A 22277-nucleotide genomic window follows, 5' to 3' on the forward strand; every position below is an offset into this window, starting at 1 on the left:
AGTTTAGGATTAGGTTAGGTGTACAGGTAATAGTTAGGTTCAGGGCAAGTATCAGAGTTAAGGTTGATTTAAATAATAAGGAAAGAAAAATAATCGTTTTATACATGAACAAAACCCAGTGACAAAACAGAAATGTTGGAAAGCTTTTATTTAGCTAAAGGTACATGGTAACAACTTCGATTAGTATCATTACATGTTTAGTTTTACACAACCTTTAAAAAACAGGATTTAAAAACAGTCTAAGTTGCAAATTAAACATCTTTATTAGGCTTTTATATCTTACTTGTTTAAAAAGTCATTGGCAAACTTAATGTAGGGATCGCAAGAAAATGATTCTTCCAATTCAATATCTTTTCAAAACAAAATGTCAAACTAATATTGTCTAATAATATAAACCGTGAAAGTAGGCACAATGAGGGATGAAGTGAATTTTCATTGATATTAGCTAATATTCACCATTTAGACAATTATTGTTCAATCAGAAAATGAAGAAAATCATATATCATAAGCATCTCCTGATTCACTTTGTTAAATTTCACATTTTCTGCAATTAATAAATGACAACAATTGAGTAAAACATCATTTTTAACCTTGTTATCAACTTAGAGTTGCACACACTGCATCCCTTGTTGAAACCTGCCGTAGGAATAAGAGGAGGCGTATTCCAAGAGTGGATCATGATGCTGTTTGCAAACACAGGTGGGATTTAGTACGAGAGCCCTGTTTCTGTGAGCATCAGACAGCAGCCAGGAGACCTGCTGGTCTCACTGAACATGCAAAACTTCCTAATCGGATTCAGTGTCTCGCCTTACTTTTTTGTTTATTTATATAAAAAAGAAAAAAAAGAAAGAAATCTGGAAAAATAAAACAAGTCTGTCGTATGAAAATGCCCTGCTTTAATCCTATGCGTCCAACTTGGCTACACAGTTTCAAATAAAGCAATACAGTGATCTTCACCGTTGGTTTTCTATGTTAGCCAAAAATGAAGTTGATGTTGAAGTTATTGCCATGCTGAACTCTTTATCCTCACTGTGTTAACAGAAACCTGAAAAAAAATACACAAATACACACGAGGTGCTGTTAGACGTGTTTTTTTTTGCAGCAGCATAGAAAAATACAAAGAAGGAACCCAAGAAAGAAAATCATTCTTCCTGTTCAGGAGATTAATTTAATCAATCTTTCATATAAATTTCCTGCTTAATGTTTTTTTTTTCTCTGCAGCTAAAGTATTTAATAAGTGTAAGAATGAGATCAGTGCAAACATATTGTTTTAATCTGTTGTTTAGGTTTTTAAACCATCAGTTTGGTGCAAAGTGTTTCAGGAATCCCTACTTATTCATGTATCTTCTTTGAAAAGAATATTTATTTAGAAATGTGGACTGTGGACGCTGACATTAGTCTTCGGGACGTCTTTGCTTGCCGCAACATGTTTTACGTTAAGAAGGTATTTCAGGCTTGAGTAGCTGCAGTGATAGGCTAACTCCTTTTTGCACAACTTGCACACAACAATAGTCTTTTCCAGGTTTCAATCAGATTGTATTCAGAAGCTGAACTGAACCCCTAGCGGGCAAAGAAACCAGACCAGCTTCGTCATCCATTGCTGTGGCTCTCATGTCGTACCAGAACGGCGTGAGTATAAAGGTTTCCAGGCAGAATCTTTGCATGTTAAAAAAAATAATTACAAACTACGTAATTAATTTACGCACTACAGTAATGACCCTAGTAAAACTACAGCAGGTCGAATGTCTGATTTTGTCATTAATTCAACATATCTGTTGCTTGACGCTGTTTCAAATTATGCTGTTAATGTCGCTAATTTTCATAAACTTATTCCAAGCTTGTTTTCTTTGCTTTATCTTTTTAACTCCGAGGTGTTCTCCTGCTTCAGCCCTCACTGTTGGGCCTCCTCCTCAGACCACAGACCTAGTTGCCCCTTAAAACCTCAACTCACAGACTCTCCTCACAGACTCTCCACTCCTCTGCCCGTTTCCACCTCCATCACTACCTCCACACGTCTCTTAACCCTTTGCTTGAACCTCTCCTGGTCCTGATACCCGGCCACACAGCACAACGCAGCCTTTCTGCCCTCTCCCTCCCACCCCTCTGCATGAAATGTTGACCCTGTGGCTGGTGTCTCCTGGTACTGGGACAAGCTCGCCAAGCTGAGTGGGACCCAGAGCATTGGCCATGTGTGTGTCTGTGTCTGCATGTGTGTATGTGTTGGGTCACAGCGTGCGGATTAGGTGTGTGTGAGTGATTGCGGGTGACAGCGGCCCTTGCATTAGGTGCCCTGTGGCAGATTTTGAAGGCCTGTTTTAGACACACTAAGCTGGATTTACCAGCAGCAGTGTGTCAGCAGTGATGCAGCCTGGCTAGACCTCCTCCAGAACACACACACACACAGACGCAGTCACACACACTCACAGAGACCCTAACTATCCATCTACCTGTAACCAGTCTGTCTGGTAATTATTTTCTCTTTTGTGTGTTTGTTTTTTGTCTGCGCTGGTGGGGCAGTTAAACCGCCATTCTGTCACACTGTCTCATGTTTCTGCAGGTTAGTTTACAGAGAACATGAAGAGACAGAGGGGATAGTGGGCAGCACTGCATGCCGACTTCAAAACAAACACCAGAAATCTTTTAGAGCAATACAATTTTCAGAATCTTCAACGTAATTACAGTGAACTCCCTTAAAATCCACAAATGCCCTTGTTATTCGTGTTATGTTACCTAATGGTTGAAAATTAGGAAGTAACAGAGACTAAACTGCCAATAACAGAAGAGTTTTTGTTTATTCTGTTAAAGAGAATGGCAGTTTTATCTTAGAGTTTAACACTTTAACTGGGACCATTGAATCCTACAACTTTCCAACTGCAAAACATCTTTTCTTCTTGTTCAGTCATTTTAAGTTGTTTAGATTTTACCCTTCAATCAGAGGCCTCAGCGTCTGCATAAGTCACATCATTCTACTGATGTAGTATGTGGTCTACACACTGGTTCTGTTTTAGACCAACTTGTTGTTTTATTCTATAACCCCTTGTTGGACAGATTATTAACATATTTCATTATATATTGTATCGTTTTTACGCAGATGACATTCAGCTGTAGTGCTTCTTCATAAATTCTTAATTCTTCAAACTTTTGAATTTCTTGAGTCCCTAAAGGATACAAAATAATTTTCTTTCAACTGATCTCTGACAAAACCACAATTAATGTGATCAAACAAGAGTTTGACTTTTAAATTTTGCTGTCGATCCAAACTCAAGGAATTTGCTTTTGACCAATCAATGATGACAAAACATGAACTTGAAATTGGCATTTCTACTTTTATTTTCTCTCATCTAGGCTACTATTACGTAGTTTTGATGTGATCAAAAAACTTTTGATTGCTGTTTTATTATGTTATCCTGTTACGTTATGCTATGCTATATTATGCTATGCTATGTCATGATAATATTATGTAATGTCATATTTTGTTATGTTATACAATGTTATGTTGTGTTATGACATAATGCAACATCATATGATGCAATTTGGTATGATAATATAAAACATAATACTATGATACTACTGAAATGATAAACTATGTGATAAATACATGAATTATAATTTGTACATAAATTATCGTACATATGATGTCACAAGATGACATCATGAAATATGTGGTAATGAACATGACACATGGCTAGAGGTGATACATTTATAAAAATTTTTCCCTACAAATTTATTTAAGGTTTTGTAAGTAAATTAGTGTTTCACTGAATCACTATTTAGTGTAGAGTACAGATGATTAAATGCAGCTGAGATTTACTGACAGTTGTTTTCCACAAAGTTCTTGTCACTGCAGCAAGATGAGGTTTATTTAGAGTAGATCCAAAGAAGTCCAACCTTGGAACACCATCCTAGTTTGAAGCATGTTGCAAAGCAGACAACCAGTTTCAACTAGTTTCTGTCTCAGTGTCTCATGGCAAGAAAGATCTTGCGAAATTAAAACAATAGAACAACCAACTTAGAATGTCCAACAACACTTGAAACTAACTCTTTTCCCACCATTTTCAAATAGTCTGTGGCTGTACCTTGGGTAATCGGTGGAATAAAAGACGTCAACAGACAACAGAGAATATGGTGACCAGTTAGCTGTTAGCAACAAGCAACTCTTAACTGGTGTGCAGCTTACTTAAAAGGAAATTTCACAGTTTAATATTTATGAAACTTTTATTTTAAATTGTGAAAACACAGGAACTCATTTTATGACAGTAGAATAATAATTAAACTGATTCCTTAATCAGTCTGTGATTTGTGGAACCAAACAAACCAACCAACCAACCATAATGAAAATTAACCTCATTTCTCGCAGATTTGTCCTACCAAAGACCATAGCAACATCCTTAATGCTTTTAAAGATGTTGCATGCTATTCAGTATTATTTGTATGATGGGTTAAATAAGGTTGTATCTAACTTAATATTAAGTTAAACAACGTTTCATATTTAATCTGAAATAATAATTCATGTGTTTATATCTAATGTTTATTTAATCAAACTGTTATTCATATGTAACATCGTTTACACTGTTGCCAAGCATCCATTTTGGAATTTGAGGTTAGGATTGATAATAAAACCCACAAAACCCGACTTCTAAGTCACAAACAAACGCTCCACTGCCATTGTTATCCTCTTCAGGGTTTCTGTATAGTTGAGTTGGTTTTATGGGGCAGATTTCTGTGTGCATTCACTTTTTTGAAGCTATGATTACAACTCTCTTGCCACTTTCGGCTCTACATGCACCCACATTTATGCTCGACTCTGCATTTCTTTATGCAAATATTAATGTTGGCACTTATTTCTCTGCATGTGACTGCGTGCGCTGGTGTGTGCGCTCCATCACAGATCTCCGTTACAGCTCGCCTATTGTGGACGAGAGTGTTGAGCAAGATCCTGACCCACCACCAGGTTCTAATCACAAGCATTCCTCAGGATTAAGCAGCCAATTAACAATAAGAGAGCCATTGTGGCCCTGTCTCCTTGTGCGTCACAGTTAAAAGGTTGTGTGCATGTGTGTGTGTGTGTGTGTGTGTGTGTGTGTGTGTGTGTGTGTGTGTGTGTGTGTGTGTGTGTGTGTGTGTGTGTGTGTGTGTACGTGACGCAGTCAGTGCACAATTGCAAGAGCCTTTATGTGTGCAATAAGGCAAGGTGCTCTCCAGTGGTCAATTAGTACTCAGTGTGGTGTTGCATTGATGGGTGTGCTCATTTTAAATAAACAGCAAAAAGAGAATGGTGTAATTTGGGGACAACTTGGCGAATTGTGGCCGCAGATCAAACAAAGTGCATTTGGCACAGTGCTCTTAATGAGGCAACTTGAAGCAGATCCTCTCCATCAACCAGCTGCACTTAAACCTGGTGTTACAATAAAACACTGCAGTCATTATCACTCTGCTCTGCTTATGAGTCATCTGCGATGTGCTTGCCAAATCTATTGTTTAGATGCGTGAGTGAGTATTAGAAACAGGTCCCTCAATTCAATAGCCATTTGTGAGTGTGCGCAGGGCAAGCGAATGCATCAGTGTGGCACGTGTCGAAGTGTGGCCAGGGATTAGCGAGGCTCAGGGCCTGTTGCTCCACTTCCATGATTACTACTGCTGCCTCCTGCCATATGGGGTGATGAGGGTGCAGGTTGGGGGAAGGGGACAGACTGCTGGTGCTGATGGGGTTCAAACTATTGGACATCATCTCACCTACAGCAACATTCCTGTTCTCTGATAGATAACACACACACACATGCTCCTCAGACCTAGATCTTGCTTAGGCACACATATCGAGATTTTCATGATGCATTAGTGCCTGCACGACCTTTGGCCTCAATGACCTAATGGCTGTGTGTTTTTCTGCAATATAAATGTGTTCATACAGCCGCATGTTTGCAGGATTTTTTCCTTTAAGTTTCTGCAGCATTCAGGCTGATGTGAAGAGTTCATTAAAACTAATTTAATTGACAAAAATAATAAAGTTTTACCAGAATGTATGAATCATATGCTTTTATCCAATGCGATAATTTAAACTGTCTGGTTCTACAGATGCAGCAGCAATTTCCTTTAACTCCTTTTATTGGAGTGTATGAGTATGACGGCATGAACAGGTGTTAACAAGCTAAAACCCCAGACACTGATCAAGGATGGGGGTAAAATGATGTCAGTTAACAAACACACGCACGCACACACACACACACACACACAGCGTGCAGACCCAACCTGCTGTTGTCTCTAGCGGATTAGAAATCTGTCTACCCTTAGAAGACAGCAGGACACACACATGCACACATCAGGGGGTCTGCAGTCTGTGAAATTGATCAAGATGCTTGCCAGACATTATTTAGAGATGAAGCCGTTCTGGTATTGATCCCCAGCCCCGTCCTCCGTCCAGTACGCTCAGGACTCTGACATAACTCAAAGAAGACGTGTGGAAAGATGGCCTGTCCTCTTTAGAAAGTCTCACAGAAATACACATTAGCAGCTTTCTGCAAATAGGTGACATGTAGAGGCAATGCTGTGTTAAATTAGTCTGGGAACTGTTGAAGAGAAATGCTACAAGATGCTTGAGGTTTACAAAAATAAATGATCTGATTTTCTTTTCCAGAAACAAACCAGAAAAAAATGTTTTTACTGTGACTTCAAATATCCTAACAAAACCTTTAAAAGAGACATCACACCATTAGGGTTTAACTGGAATAAAGTTCAAGACTAGATTAGTTTATTTCAAAAATGTCAGAAAGATTTAAAAAATATTTTTAAAAATTAAATAATTACATCCCATCCTATTACACTAAACCAAAAATTATGCTTTAATCAAATCATTAATATGTTTCTTGTCCATTGTGTTCTGGCATTATGAGTATAGCGCATTTGGTTAAACTTTATAGAAATGTGAAACATGAATGTGTTTGCACTTTAGCAGATTATTCATACTTTTAGCCTCCTTTGCTATAGAAAGATTCTTTCAACTAATTTCCATAGTAATAATTTAATGAATAAAAGAGGGGGTCAGGACCTGCAGAGAGGTGAAATCTTGAGACCTCCTCCAAAAACGCTTTCAATTGACTGTTTTAAGAATTTAGACACCAAATATATGTTTATGTGCATCATGGAAACTGTGTTAGCACTACAGCAGAAGTTAACGCCTACAGTTTTCCATTTCTCCTCACCTGGGGTTCCAGCCAATCAGCACTGAGGAAAACTCCTGGTGCTCCTGGATTGGCTGCTTTGCAAACCAATAGAGTGCAGACAAGAATTGTAGGTATTTTTATCTTCCCAAGCTGCATTTTCTTGCAAAAATTTTATGTTCTATGGAAAAATCAGTGAAAAGGCTGATTTTCCAGGAATAAATTGGAGTCCTCTGTAGCGACCATCTTTCAAGCGAAAGAAAAAACATTACATTGTTTAGAAAATATAAATCTGTAAGGTGTGCGCTGAGGTTCGCTCACGAGGCTGAAATTGTTACTAATTCTTTGCAAAACAGCTCAAGCTCAGTCAGACTAGATGAAGACCAACATTAGCTTTAGGAGTGTACTTTGACTGTTCCCTTCCAACACATGAATAATCTTTAAAATGATTCCATTGTAGCTCTCGCTGCAGGCTTAAGGAGGCTGATCTGCTGGAAGATGAACCTCCGCTCCAGTTTCAGGTCTTATTCGGCTTCAGGTTATCTCCCAGGAACTGCGTCTACATCCGTCTTCCCATCAGCTCTAACCTGTTTCTCTGTCTGAAAGAAAAGCATCCCCACAGCATGACACTGCCACCACCATGTTTCACCAGGTTGAATGTGTTTAGGGTGATAGTTTTCCTCCATACGTACCATTTTTTATGTAACCCAAAATGTTCAATTGTTGTCTCAATAAGAACAGAGCAATTTCTTAACTTCCCATGACTTTTAGCAAGTGATAATGGGACTTGAATGGCTTCTCCCTTGCTATTTTTTCATGAAGATAAGATTTGTGGAAGGTAAAACTAATAGTTTTTGCCCAGATGAGCCGTGCATCTCTGGAGCTCCTCCTGAGCTACCGTAGGCCTCCTGGCTGCCTCTCTGACTGATTCTCTCCTTGCCTAACCTGCCGATTTAGATGAGATGTAACAGTCATTTGTTGAACTAGATTCTATCTAGGGTCGTCAGAATAAAGTGAGCTTAATACAAATGCACAGCAAACTTTTGAGAGCTTTGTTCACGGCACGTTTTGAAACTCATGCATCACTTCCACGTGCTACTCTGTATTTATTGGTCTATCACATAAAATCCTGATAAAATAATTTTTATTTTGTGACTGTAATGTGACAAAACATGAACATCATCATCGCTGTAGGAAATTTAACTTCTTTAGTATTCCTACTAGTTATTTAAAATATCAGATTCTTAATAATACAGATTCTGACTTGATGTTCTTTCAGCTAATTTCCAGATTATCTGACTGTTGAAGGTGTGATGGTGGGTTTTACTGTACAGCACTTCTGCTGGTGAAATGGAGACAAAACTCAATTCTCACTGATCCTTCAGGCTCCATATAGACACCAAACTGTATACAGTCGGTTAGTTCCTCATTATATAAACGACCTGCAGTTTATCTTTAGCCCAGACTCATGCCAGATTGCTCATACCCTAAATCCCTCCAGATGGACGCGCACGTAAACAAAAGCCCATGCATATGCAGGTCTGTACTCCACAGGCATGCACTGTGCACTAACACAGCAGTATAACCTATAGGCAGCGTGAGAACCTCCATTTCTTGTGGTTGTGTTGCTGCAGCTATAGGAGACGTAAGCGTTCCGGGTGCAGAGACACATGGCGCGGCCCGAACTCATGCTGCTTAATCCTCACATCTCCTAAATGAGGAGTTAACACACACTGACCTCAATACACACTCCAAACACACACACACGCACACACACACACACACACACACACACACACACACACACACNCACACACACACACACACACACACACACACACACACGCACACACGCACACACACACGCACACACAAACACAAATGCTGCAGCTTTTATAACTCGGTACAAGCTCAACGGCAGGATGACATTAGGAAACATAAATCATATCAATTTAAATGAGTTTCTGTGTGAATGTTCTCTATGTGAAGGCAGAGACCCTCAGAGAGCTCGTGGTCCAGTCCCGACGCCCCTCCCATTCTCCCCCCTTCACCCATCTGTCCCTCTCCCACTTATTTCTCCTGATTTATCATCATCACACGTCTCCACTTGTCCTTCCTTCTACCCCACCCCGTATAACTAAACTTCCTCCAGGTAGCACTTCAACATCCACCGGTCCCCCTCTCTGAGACCACACTGCTTCCTTCTCATCCAAGCATCAGTCTCCTGTCTACTCTTTCTCTCTCACACACACACACACACACACACACACGCACACACACACCACTGTGGCCCGCTCCTTTCCCTCCCATCCCACCAAGCCCAGTTACCTTCTCAGTTCTGATCAATCCAGCCACCGAGCTAAAAGTCCAGCTCTTCGCTCCAGAGCAGCGAGCGCTCTGCTCGGCTCTATCCGTTCACCCTTCCTCTGTCAATCTGGCCACAAACCCCTCTTTCCTCCCTTTATCCCGAGGTAAGATACTTACTTTTCAGATAAAGCATATTATGATAAATCGGCTGAACTCAGTGCACGAGTGTGTGTGTGTGTTTGCGTGCGTGAGCGCGTAAATGTCTCACACACTCCCACATGCAACATAAGCAGACAGTGCGCACACAGACATACAAAAAAACAACCCTCTATAGAACAGCTGGGAATGGCTGTGTTAGGATTCAGATTCAGAAGGAGTTTCTGATCCATACCGGCACGCCTCATGGAGGCTGCTCTGCTGCTGTTCTTACAATCAGAATCAAACTCAGGTATCAGAATGAATACTGAGCATCCAGCCATGTTGGCAGGGGGGATTCTGGGTAAATGTTCACCAGGGACACTGGAAAACAAAGAAAATTGCATTTTCTGTTCAGGCTGGATGGAAAGATAATTTCATTAGCGTGATTGTTCAGAAGCCATGACTTAGTCAAACTTCATTTTCATTTCAGCTTGAAATCCTTTTTTTCATTTGTCGACCCGCCGCAGTGATTGTTCAGCTGATTCCACAGTGAAACAGGCAGATGAATCACTCAGACGCTCATCGGAAAGATAAGAAGGAAGCTTTCCTGTGTGTGTTTGTTTTTTTTTGGTTTTTTTTGCCTTTCTGACTATAATTGTCTGCAACAAATGAGTTTGCTCCTGGCTTCTTAGTTCATCGAAGGCCGTCTGCTAATGAAATAGGATGAGAGGAGCAGCAGGACAGCATCTGGGCAAAAGTTCTCCAACAATACGAGATGGAAGCTTAGGTCAGCAAAGGGGGAATAAAAGAGTTTGGAGAAAATGAAAAACTAAATGAAAACACAATGGCAACACTCGCCTTTGGGGACATGAATGCGTGCTTGTTGCAAAATGGGATGTTTATGAAATACTGTGTGTGTGTGTGTGTGTGTGTGTGTGTGTGTGTGTGTGTGTGTGTGTGTGTGTGTGTGTGCGCGTGTGTGTGTGTGTGTGTGTGTGTGTAGCAATATAGATTAGATGCTCTAAGCCTCTTATGTGATGCTTGTCCTTAATTTGCTTCTGCTCTGGGTCCTAGCGCGTCTGAACTGCCCAGCAGATCTTCATCTCGGAGCAATTTCCTTCAAACAACCCAGAAACACTTGTCATACAGCAGCCGCCTCAAATACACCGTCTTGATCAAAGAGCATTAATATTTAGCATTGGTCTTATGCCAAACTCCACACAGGATTAAAGTAAAATAAGCAAAGTAAATTAAAAAAAGGAAAGACTAACTTTATCACTATTTATCTACTTGTGGCGTCCAGAAATTGGTTAAGATTTTCACCTAAAATAAGAAGCATCTGCCCCTTTAATTTGACTTTTATCCCTATGTTGAAAACATATTTCAGTATTTTACATTACAAAATCCTTGTCGTTAATAAAGAAAAAAGAACATTTTCTGTGCTTTTAAAGAGCCTTGTTTTTTGCTTTCACTGACTTAAAAAGTCTACAGACTTAAAGAACATAAAATGTCCTTATGAAACTATAAAAAATCCAACATGTTTCTTTACTTCCTGGAGCATAATTGTAAGTTACTCAATAGATGATTCAGTAGCCAAAATTAGTGTCAGAAATATACAAACCACAAAGTCTTCAAACATTGCTAATCTGAGCCAGCACTACGTAAAACTGGGTTAAGTTTATTGACCATCACAGCAGCACTTCTGTGTTTTTTTTTCTAAATAAAAATAATGTTGTTTATGTGTGAAACTTTAAGCATTACTCATTCATCCCAGCTTGTTTTAAAGTTATTTTGTTAAACAAAAACATTTTTTTAACTGATTGTACAACAGAATGCATTTCGATTAGCATTTACATTTGTGCCTATATGTTTTTATTAATTATAGTACTCAGAGTGTCTGACTTAAAATGTGTCGAAAGGTGAGAGTAGCAAATTATTTGTGGAGATATAAATAATAGCTGATGTTCAGCATTTTAATAGAGACTGTGGAGTCAGAATGAAGGGGCTGCATGTGACTGGCTATGCTTAACCCTTGCATGCACACATTCAGATCTAAGTGTCATTTAGAGAGGCCACTTAATTTAACGTTCATGCCTTTGGAAAACGTCAAGAACAGGGAGAAAAAGAAAAAGCCATAATAAGCTCACCATAATCAAAGATCATCAATTAATCTTATGGAAATAGTCTAATAACTATGAGCATCTTTAGATTGTTATAATAGGGTTAGGCTTTATTTAGTCAAAATGGTCTTAAAAAGAATGCTATGTTTATAAAATAATGCATTGAACTCTGTTTTACTGATGCTGCAAAAGGAGACATGAGTCATACTTTCAAAAGTGAATCACAAAAACTTGGTATAAATAGTAGGAAGAGTTTGGTCAAATTTAATTAGTTGTGCTTATTAACCACCGTTTATAAGCATTTGGAATAAACTGGGAATTGTTGTGGGAGCTTTTGCCAGATGTTAAAGGGCAGATACGAGCAGCAGCACTAATTCATATGAATTGTACAGCAAATACATTGTAAGCTCATTTAAATATGAACATTTTATTATAAATGTTCCGAGTTTTAATCTTGAAACTTATTTTATATTTTTCGCTATTTTGAAACAATCATAGTAAATTGAAAGATGGTTCATTTTTATAGACAAACATGAGAACTACATTCTGTCTGACACTTGCAGGCTTAGTTTGCTTCTGCCTTAGGCTGACTGGGCCTAATGACAGAACAAGCCGTAGAACCACACAAGTTCAATTGTAATCTTGCTGATTTATTTTATTTTTTTTAATATCCAACAGCAAATTTATGGTATTAGCAATACTGTTTTGCTTTATCTTAGACGGACGACTTTTGACCCGTGCTTCCGGTCAGACAGAGTGTAACAGAAACTACGTCAGAGGAGACTTAAAGATAGTAGAGCGCGCGGGACCACGGCACTGCGCATGCACTTCCGTGGTCCGCGCGCTCCCTTGAGGTCTCTCAGTTTCCAAAGTGTTTTTTTCTTGTTGTTGTTTAGATTTTTCCAGACAAGTTAGCTTAATCCAACCTGCTGCTGTGTCAAAGTAGCANGGGGATCAGACAAAGCGCAGCCTACCTGTGAACGAAGTGAAGCTTCCGCTGGATGTTTCCCAGCTTCAGGAGGATGCAGGCCTCCAGAGTCACCCACCCACATACCCACTGACAAACACCAACACACCCTTCAGCGTCAACTCAAGACCTTTTCCTCCAGCATTGGGAACGTTCAAACACGCCTGTAGAATCTCCCCGCAGCTCTCGGTGTGTCTTTATATCTCCGCTTTGGCTTTACCCAGCTAGATAAACCCCTTATACAGTTTGGGCACTAGCTGCATGGGCCTATGTGGGTGTGGGTGTGTCTGTGAGTGTGTGTGGATTTTAAACTATAAGAAATCCGATTCAATTAACAAGCGCGCAGAATCGGATTTGGACACTGGGAAAATTGTCTCGCCGCAGAGGATGATACAAGCAAAACCATAAAGGCCGAGGGGAGGAGGAGCAAACAGTAAGCACGGAGCCCGAACGCAAATAAAACGACAAAGAAATTAAATAAGATAACAAAACTCATCTCAGTGTGATGCTTTAACGTGATCAACCTTATAAATTGACTGAGATTCATTCGTTTTAAATTAATCCAGTCATCATTTTTATTAAGTTAGAAGTATATAAATTTGTTGAAAAGCGCATTTAACTTTAGTTTGAGCGTTATTTCACTAGGTGAGACACGTTATATTGCACAAATGGATGTTTGAAAGTCTTTAATTGTGTTTGTCATGACGATGTTTAATTTACAGGTAATCAAAATATGACATTTAAATTAGAATTTACGTCAGAACCATAAAAAAAAAATTTTAACAGAAGTGTAGCCTTAATGAAAAGTATGTTGAATACCATTTAAAAGATTTAAAACTTTTAAATAGCACTTTTAATCTGACAAATGAACCTCACTGGTACGCATATCTAGATTTTTGGCAACATTTATACAGAATGATGCAGAGGATTAGAGGTTTGGTTAGTGATGAGAAACAAAAGTAACTTTTGAAAAATTATTTTACGAAGACTTTATTTGCCTGTGGAAGTGCTGCCCTAAAAGATTTTTTTAAAAGTCACCAACTATAATCTGCTCGCAGGTCAGATTTGCTCCATTGTGTGCCCTTGGTCATCCCTGGTCTAAAACATACAAGCCGAAGCCCAGCCAGAGCAAATCAAGGCTAAGCCAAACCAAATACCAAGACTGCCTGCTGTAGGGAGAGGCCACAGGTTTAAGGAGAAGCAGCATGGTTTACTGTCGGGAGCACTTGACTCCAAACCAGGAGCGTAACAAGAAATGTACGAAAATCTGGCCTATTCAAAACCTGTAAAGAGGGCTAGTTTGCTTGTGCCTTTGCCTGGCTTTGGACAATTATTATTATTATTATTATTATTATTATTATTATTATTATTATTATTATTATTATTATTATTATTATTATTATTATTATTATTATTATTAAAGCTTAGGGTGAATGTATGAATGAAGGGGCCTAAAGGAGCATGTTGGGGATCAGGAAGGGATTTAAGCGCAGAACAACGGGGTCTTTGTGTTGCTTTTAATCCTGCCTGTACCCACTTCTCCGCCTCTTGATAACTCTACCCTGGCTCTCTGGCAGTGGTTGCCCAATTATTTCAGGAGGTTAATTTAAAAATGGCCGTTATTTAAAAAAAAAACAAAAAAAAAAAACAACAACAACAACAAAAAACAGCTCAGATAAATACACAAGCTTTCTTCAAACCTTATTATTTCAAATGTCGTTATTTGGTTTTAACTGTTCACTCTTTTCCGTTTTTTTTTGTGTAAACTGCTGAGCATATCAACAAGTGTGTGCGCGTGTGTGTATTAAAATACTGTTTAATTTTAAATGTAAATTTAATATGTCAAATAAACATAGCTTACAGCGAGAACGGATGCGCAACAATTCATAAAGTAAAACAAAGGATAACCAAACTGAACCCGCAACGTGAGCGAATGAGTTTGCGTAAGAGAGAGAGAGAGAGAGAGAGAGAGAGAGAGAGAGAGAGAGAGAGAGAGAGAGAGAGAGAGAGAGAGAAGGGGGTAGGGCTCTGTGCGTCTACTTGGTTAAGAAGTTTCTTCTAATTAGCCAGTCTCTTCTTGCTCGCCTCACTTGTCCACCCTGCAGCGCATCCTCTTACTCCTGTCAGGGACCGGGAACCGCGTCGGGCCCCTGATCAGCACCGCGGAGAGACAGGCAAACATTTTCTGAGCAACTTCTTTTCCTGATGCGCACTGCCTTTACGCACGAAGTTTTAGGGAGAAAAATAGATGCGCGGGTTTGTTTCAGACAATTTGGTCATTTGTTGATTTAAACAGTTTTTTTGTTTGTTTGTTTGTTGTTGTTTTTTTCGTTGTCATTTTTAAAAAATCAGAGCTAAAGGGTCAGAGAGCGATTCCGGTCCGCTGCGCTTTTACGCATCAGGTGAGAACAGGTGCACTGCTGCAGAAAGTTAGGAACGCAAAAGGCAAGGGCAGAAAATAATTTTAAAAATACATCTGAAAAACAGGAGAAAAAGAAAAACAGAGAGGGAGGAAAACAGGTTAGAGAGAAAAGGAGAGAGAGAGAGAGAAAAAGAGAGAGAGAGAGACACCCCCTGGAGAATAGTTCAGAGAGCCGGCCCCCGGCCCAAGAGAAGGAGAGAGAGAGTGAGGGAGTGAGGGAGTGTTTTAAAGCCGGCAGGAGGCATGATGTCCTACATTAAGCAGCCCCATTACGCCGTGAACGGGTTAACGCTGTCCGGCCCGGGCATGGATCTGCTACACACCGCAGCCGTGGGATACCCCAGTAAGTAAAAAGTTTACTTTTCTCTTTTCTATTAACTGAATGTTTTCCTAGTGTCTATTTCATCCCTCTAATTTACTCTCTCAGTTGATACACACGTGCAAGCCTGTGAAAATGAACTTGCAAGTCAATTGTGCGTAAATCTTTCCTTCAGTTTTCATACTCCGTTGAATGTGCCTGATTCCTCGGGCATCAGGACATGTGCTCACTTGACCTGTCAGTTCAGAGGATTACAGAGTCAAAAAAAGAAAAGCAAAACAATGAAACTGTGTGTGAATGACAATGCAGCCTGTTCTCACGCCGAATTAAAACAAACTCCAATCTGCTGCGCTAATCATCTAACCTACTTCCTGAAGACACTCTCATTGTGTGTTTTTAGTTATCCACTTGTTTTTTTTTTACTCAGTGGGTTAACGCGCTTATTGTTTTTCGATGCGCTGCGCACATCTGTCATCTCCACACAATAATTCAAATAAAACAGGGATTTCCGGCGCCGATTAGTGAAGCTTTCCAACAAAAATCAGAAAGAAGAAAATCGAGCAATTTGGACGATAAGTATAGAGTCCGAGTAAAAGGGGGTCTTTTTTCAAACGACCTTTTTTTCCCCCGAGAAGATAAAAAAAATACAATAATAACAAAAATAATATAAATAATTATCGAAATATTTCTCTCGTGAAGAGTCAGTAGGAAAAAAATCAAAATAATGAAGAACAGAGAAATTAGAATAATAGTAATAAAAAATCAACTCCTTCTTAAACTCTAAACTATTAAAGTATTCTGGACAATTAAATGAAATCTCATTAAACGCGAAAACCAGAAACCCGCACAAATAATAATAATAATAATAATAATAATAATAATAATAATAATAATAATAATAATAATAATAATAATAATAATAATGAAAAGAAAAAGGAATTCCCCAAACACAAGCTGAATCGATTTTTACTTGCACTGGATTGATGACGATTTCATTGAAACGCTGTTTCCCCCCAGGTATATATGACATATTATGTTATGTTTCGTAGAGTGTTGTAAAACAATCAAATATAACATATTTTGTGACTTACAAAATATGTTGCGCATCTTTTCTACAAAATTAAAGTAAAATAACAACAACAACAACAATAATAATAATAATAATAATAATAATAATAATAATAATAATAATAATAATAATAATAATAATAATAATAATAATAATAATAATCTTTTTTTCTAGGTACGCCACGAAAGCAGCGTCGGGAGCGCACCACCTTTACGCGTGCGCAGCTGGACATCCTGGAGGCTCTGTTTTCCAAAACCCGATACCCAGACATCTTCATGAGGGAGGAGGTGGCTCTCAAGATCAACCTGCCTGAGTCTAGAGTTCAGGTATCGTCACTGGACAATTTAGGCCAACATGTGGAAACGTTTCTCATATTTTTGTGAATCCTCTCCTTTTATTTATTTATTGACCACTCTGATTCACTTTGGCGCTCTGCAGGTCTGGTTTAAAAACCGCCGTGCCAAATGCCGCCAGCAGCAGCAGCAGAGCACCGGCCAATCCAAACCCAGGCCTCCTAAAAAGAAGGCTTCCCCGGCCAGAGAAGCGCCCTCGGAGGCCAGTGCCAACCCAACCAATGGACCCTACAGCCCTCCGCCCCCTCCTCCAGGCACAGCCATCACCCCCAGCTCCAGCTCCGCCAGTGCCACCGTCTCCATCTGGAGCCCGGCCTCCATCTCCCCGCTGCCGGACCCGCTGTCAGCCTCCACCACCCCCTGCATGCAGCGCACCACCACCTACCCCATGACCTACACCCAGGCCCCGGCCTACAGCCAGAGCTACGCCGGATCCTCCTCTTACTTCACCGGCCTGGACTGCAGCTCCTACCTGTCCCCCATGCACCCGCAGCTGTCGGGGACCGGAGGGGCCCTGAGCCCCATCACGGCCTCCTCGATGGGAGGGCCCCTCAGCCAGTCCCCCGCCTCGCTCTCCTCGCAGGGCTACACAGCCGCCTCGCTGGGCTTCGGAGCCGTCGACTGTCTAGACTACAAAGACCAAGCTGCCTGGAAGCTCAATTTCAATGCCGCTGACTGTCTGGACTACAAAGACCAGAACTCCTGGAAGTTCCAGGTCTTGTAAATAACAGCGTGTTCAAACAGCTGGGGGGAAGGGGGAGGAAAAAAAGAGGTGGGTAATCAAACAAACAAAAAAAATGAAGTAGTGTGAATAATCCCCATATTACTGTTGGCGTTTTAGTAGAAGACAGAAAGCTGGGGACACAGAGACATTAGTGACGTCAGCTGAGGGACCAATCAGCTAAATGTTACAGAAAAGGAGAATAAAAGAAGTGTGGAAGTTGATCTGTTAATGCTTGAGTTCTTTTTCTTTCTTGGACTATTGGGTTTCTATGTGTGTTTTTAAAAAACGTAAATGTCACAAGACTTGTTGTATAGCTACAATAAAATCTAATTAGTTACACCAGAGTGTTAAAAACAGGCGTTGATTAATAATAATAATAAAATAATAATAATAAAAAAAGAAGCAATCAGTTCAACTGGTTGTTGATGTAATCTGAAATCAGCACATCTAATGGAAACAAACCCGAAGCAGACCTAGACTTTTTTTCTTTAACCAATCAAAATCTGTTCCTCCAGTTTTTAATTTATCCGCCTGATTAACAATCTGAGAACTGTGACTTGGTCAGGAAAAGAGCTGAGGGGTTGTCACAGTTACGACGACTAACAGGATAGCCACTAGTCCAGAAACAAGAGGGGACATAAATGTTTCCAATCAGCCTTTTGGGAAGAGTTGGCCCCTCCAGAGACAAACCTGGACATTGTTTGTTCAATATGATCACTTCCACGCAGGGTGGGCAGCAGCAGTCACACTGTGGTGCCCACTCCCCTCACAGTCAGCTGCCTGAGAGATGCTTGACCGGAGAGAAAACCGCAGCAGAGTAAAGGAAGGGGCAGCCTGTCCCTTTTGCACAGAGCGTCCGGTGCCTCGCTCCACTCCGACTTGTAAAGAAGTGACACAACTTTTTTTGTGTGTGTGTGTGTTCAATTTTATTTTGTTTGTTTGATTATTTCTTTGTATTAGATTTTAACAATACTATGTTTCTTTTAAAAAAAAATTGTGAACTTGTTGAAGTAAAAAAAAAAGAAAAAGAAAAAAACAACTAAAAAAATGGTCATTTGTTCAGTATTATCAGTATTAATACTATCATCGTCGCTACTACGTCTTCAGCCGACATGGATGTTGCTAATAAAGGTATTTTTCTGTTGCTGTTTTGTAAATATTAAAACTTGAAAATGCAATCTCGTCTGGTGTCACTCAGCAGGCTCTGTCTCTCTCTTCGTCATCCTTAAAATCTAGAAAAATGCCAACTGCTTACTGTTCATGTTTCTCTTGTTTATACTTCTTTTTCTCTCTTCAAACTCAGGGGTTCATCCAATAAAAGTAGCACTGATGACACACAATGTTATTCACGCTTCTTGATCATTTTATGTATTCTGTTCTTTTGCATTGTAGTCTTCTCTGCCTATATTTTTCTGCCATGGATTATTTTGTACCTTGCATTTGTCTCCTGTGTTTGAGCGTTTTCACCATGACCTAGATAGTGCTGATGTTTCAGATGAGACATTAAATGACTTAATTAAAGCTCTGGGTTCACTGTTGTCTCTAAATCACTAGACGAAGCAGCATTTTTCCAGTAGACCAACAAAAACTGTGCATAATTAAGAAGTTGTGATTTAAAGAGCTAGATATTTTGGAGTTTGTCTTTATCAAGGTTAAACATCTAGAGGACAAATTTTGAGCCTATTTGTTCTTGCAAAAAAGTCATATAAAAAGAATTTTATCATGTGCTTACTACTCTCTCATGAGATTAAAGAAGTTCATCATTTATACGTTCTTATACCAATTAATTCAATAATTAGAACTACTTTCATTAGAGTATCACAATCCATCCATCCATCCATTTTCTTACACCCTTGTCCCTCAGTGGTGTCGGGAGGGTTGCTGCCAGCTAACGTTCCGGGCAAGAGGCAGGGTTCGCCCAGGACAGGTCGCCAGTCTGTCACAGGGCAACACAGAGACACACAGGACAAACAACCAGGCACACACACACTCACACCTAGGGGCAATTTGGAGAGGCCAATTAACCTGACAGTCATGTTTTTGGACCGTGGGAGGAAACCGGAGTACCCGGAGAAAACCCACGCATGCACAGGGAGAACATGCAAACTCCATGCAGAAAGACCGGGGCCGGGAATTGAACCCAGAACCTTCTTGCTGCAAGGCAACAGCTCTACCAACTATGCCCACTGTGCAGCACAAATAACATAATTTTAATTTTAATCAATTTTAGCGACAACTTGTTGCCATCAAACCACATCTTCAGTTTGTTTATTTCTTTGTTCACATTTTTTAACAGTTCTTCTGTAAGCTTTCCAACAAAAATGTCGTACACCCAATGAGTATGACACTCATGTCATTCACACGATGAATATACTTTTGCAAGGGATTGTACAAGGCAGCATTTTCTTGTGATTTCTCTGGTATTTGTTGTGGCACGGTGAGAGCAGCTTTTTTAATCCACAGAAGAGTTTCAGCGGGTATAACCTTATAACCATAAGGCAGAAATGGGAGGAAACAGGGCAGAATAAAGATTAGAAGTGGCCATTAAACCGAGTCCCATCACTCTGCTGGGCCCAAACTAAAGTTCGAGGGACGGGCAGATTACTTTGGATTTCTGGCTGTGTTTTCATGCCACTGAAAGGTCGGGGGGGTCAGCTCTACCGGGGTTATGAGAAGTGGACTGCATGGATGGTTTTAAGCGTGCTATTAGCTCATGCGTGTTCAGATGATATCTTGCACCAGCGCAGCGGGTCTTGTATCGCGACACAATGCTCTTAGCAGAGGAACGTATTTAAGCTGTATTACAATAACGTTGAAAGGTTCACCTCTGACCTCTGTGTCTGAGTGAAAACGTGGAAGGTAGAACAATAAACTGAGCTTGTCACAGTGGGACTGAATTATTAAAGAGGAGGTATTATCCAAAATCAACTTTTTTTTTAGATTTACGTTATGTTATAATGTTATTCCCTGATCAAAAGCAAAAACATTCATAGAGTAAGTTAATTAATATATTACTTTAATTAAAATGGCTGGGGGGGAGAGGGGGGTTTCAGTATAGCTGCTTTGTGTTGTTCATGGTTACAGTCATTATAAAGTGAACATCTTTCAATACTTGGCGCTTTCATATCAGAGTATAACTAAATACACAACACACTTTCTAACTCTCTTCACATGTATAAAGATAACAACTAAACGTTGAACTGTAGCTCTCTTTTGTGCTTGTAATACTTTGTATGCTCATGTTTCAGTAATAAATACTTACTGATTAAAGATAAAAACAGTTTAATTAATAGGTCCTTATTATATACATACATTTGCACTTACATATATTTTTTACATGTCCACACTAGCTTTCCAAGTGTGACTTGCATGGAATTAATCTTTGAGACAATGGTGTCCAAAGTGAAGCCAGGGGGCCATTTGTGGCCCTTGGAACAATTTGTGGCCCCTCCAGCGATCACTTGTATCATTTTTTTTAGCATGAGAATTTCAGTGACAAATTTAATTATTCTCTAACGGAAATATTTTTCTTTAAATAGAAATGTTTTCGTTTAACTTTATAGTAATTTTCTATACACCCTTGTCCCTCAGTGGGGTCGGGAGGGTTGCTGGTGCCTATCTCCAGCTAATGTTCCGGGTGAGAGGCGGGGTCACCCTGGACAGGTCGCCAGTCTGTCACAGGGCAACACAGAGACACACAACCAAAATAAACTAAACTGCAAATATAAGCTTAATCATCGCTTAATTGTGGGACGCAAACAGCTGTTTATAATGGCTTACAATGGACCTTTAGACATCATTCAGCCTGATGGCATAAATCTGAGCTCAGCATCCTTCCACAAACGGATGGACGGACGGACGGACGGACGGACGGACGGACGGACGGACGGATGGACAAATGAATAAATGAATGGATGGACAGACAGACGAAGACAGTGTCCTCCTGTAATCCCCAGCAGCAGCAGCAGCAGCATATGGACTGTAAAGCGCAGAGACACGGAGTCAGGACTTAGAAATATGATTCATTTCTTTCCTCTCTCTAATCCCCGACAAACAAGCTGGTGGCTGGCCTGCTCTGGAGGCGCAGTGTAATCATGCCACAGGCTGCTGCTGCTGCAGCTGCAGCTGCCTGAGCTGCCTGGCCTTTCCTCCACCCCTTTCTGTCTTTGCCCCCCCTAGCTCCCATTCTCTCAGCCTGCAGTCCAATTTCCTCTTAATCGATTCCTAATCCCAACGCCACTAAAGCGCACACACACCAAGCACGCGGTCAGACACAAACACACAAGTGCAGCCTCTCAAACGTCAAGCACATCTTATAAACGTTTAGAAATGCAGATTCTTACACACATGCCTGATGCGCATGTGCAAAATGATGAAAGTCAGTAAAAATGCAGAATCACATGATGCAGTATTTTTAAGATGAAGAGGAAAAAAACAACTTTTTTCTCTTTATATTGCAAGAAAAGTGCAAAAACAAAAAACATCCTGCGTATGCATGGAAGCCTCATTATTTCTGATTTCATGTGTTTTAATATTTTTAGCAGATATTTTTGTACAGTTCTCTAGAAAGAATTTGCCCTCAACTTTAAAACAGTTTTTATTTGACTCTCTCAAAGTTTTAATTTGAGACAGTCAGCACAACAGTAAAGTAAAACTACCATCCAGTATGTTTTACATCATGCATGGTGAGGAATTTTGCCCCTC

General features: G+C 40.0%; 1 protein-coding gene and 1 long non-coding RNA gene across 3 annotated transcripts; one reads left to right on the forward strand and one right to left on the reverse strand.

Annotated features, from left to right (window-relative positions):
• Positions 1 to 131: 131 nt before the first annotated feature.
• Positions 132 to 12919, reverse strand: LOC103474856 (uncharacterized). 2 transcript variants are annotated; one of them, XR_535240.2, is made up of 2 exons: positions 12694 to 12919; positions 132 to 1045 (listed from the first exon to the last, which is right to left on the reverse strand). It is a non-coding gene; the product is annotated as an uncharacterized LOC103474856 (long non-coding RNA). The 2 variants fall into 2 exon arrangements; XR_535239.2 differs by lacking the exon at positions 12694 to 12919 and adding an exon at positions 9483 to 10533.
• Positions 12920 to 14689: 1770 nt separating this feature from the next.
• On the forward strand, positions 14690 to 19094 carry LOC103474857 (homeobox protein otx5). Its single transcript, XM_008426115.2, has 3 exons — positions 14690 to 15451; positions 16671 to 16822; positions 16935 to 19094. The coding sequence occupies exons 1-3, from the start codon at positions 15352 to 15354 to the stop codon at positions 17571 to 17573; spliced, it is 891 nt and encodes a 296-aa protein (XP_008424337.1). The 5' UTR covers positions 14690 to 15351; the 3' UTR covers positions 17574 to 19094.
• Positions 19095 to 22277: the final 3183 nt, after the last annotated feature.

Source organism: Poecilia reticulata, linkage group LG13 (genome assembly GCF_000633615.1).
Source record: "Poecilia reticulata strain Guanapo linkage group LG13, Guppy_female_1.0+MT, whole genome shotgun sequence".
NCBI lineage: Eukaryota > Metazoa > Chordata > Actinopteri > Cyprinodontiformes > Poeciliidae > Poecilia > Poecilia reticulata.

Coding starts and splice junctions, on each gene's coding strand:
- LOC103474857 (XM_008426115.2), top strand. CDS start 15,352: ATGATGTCCTACATTAAGCAGCCCCATTACGCCGTGAACGGGTTAACG. Junction 15,452..16,670: donor CGCAGCCGTGGGATACCCCA/GTAAGTAAAAAG, acceptor CTTTTTTTCTAG/GTACGCCACGAAAGCAGCGT. Junction 16,823..16,934: donor TGCCTGAGTCTAGAGTTCAG/GTATCGTCACTG, acceptor GGCGCTCTGCAG/GTCTGGTTTAAAAACCGCCG.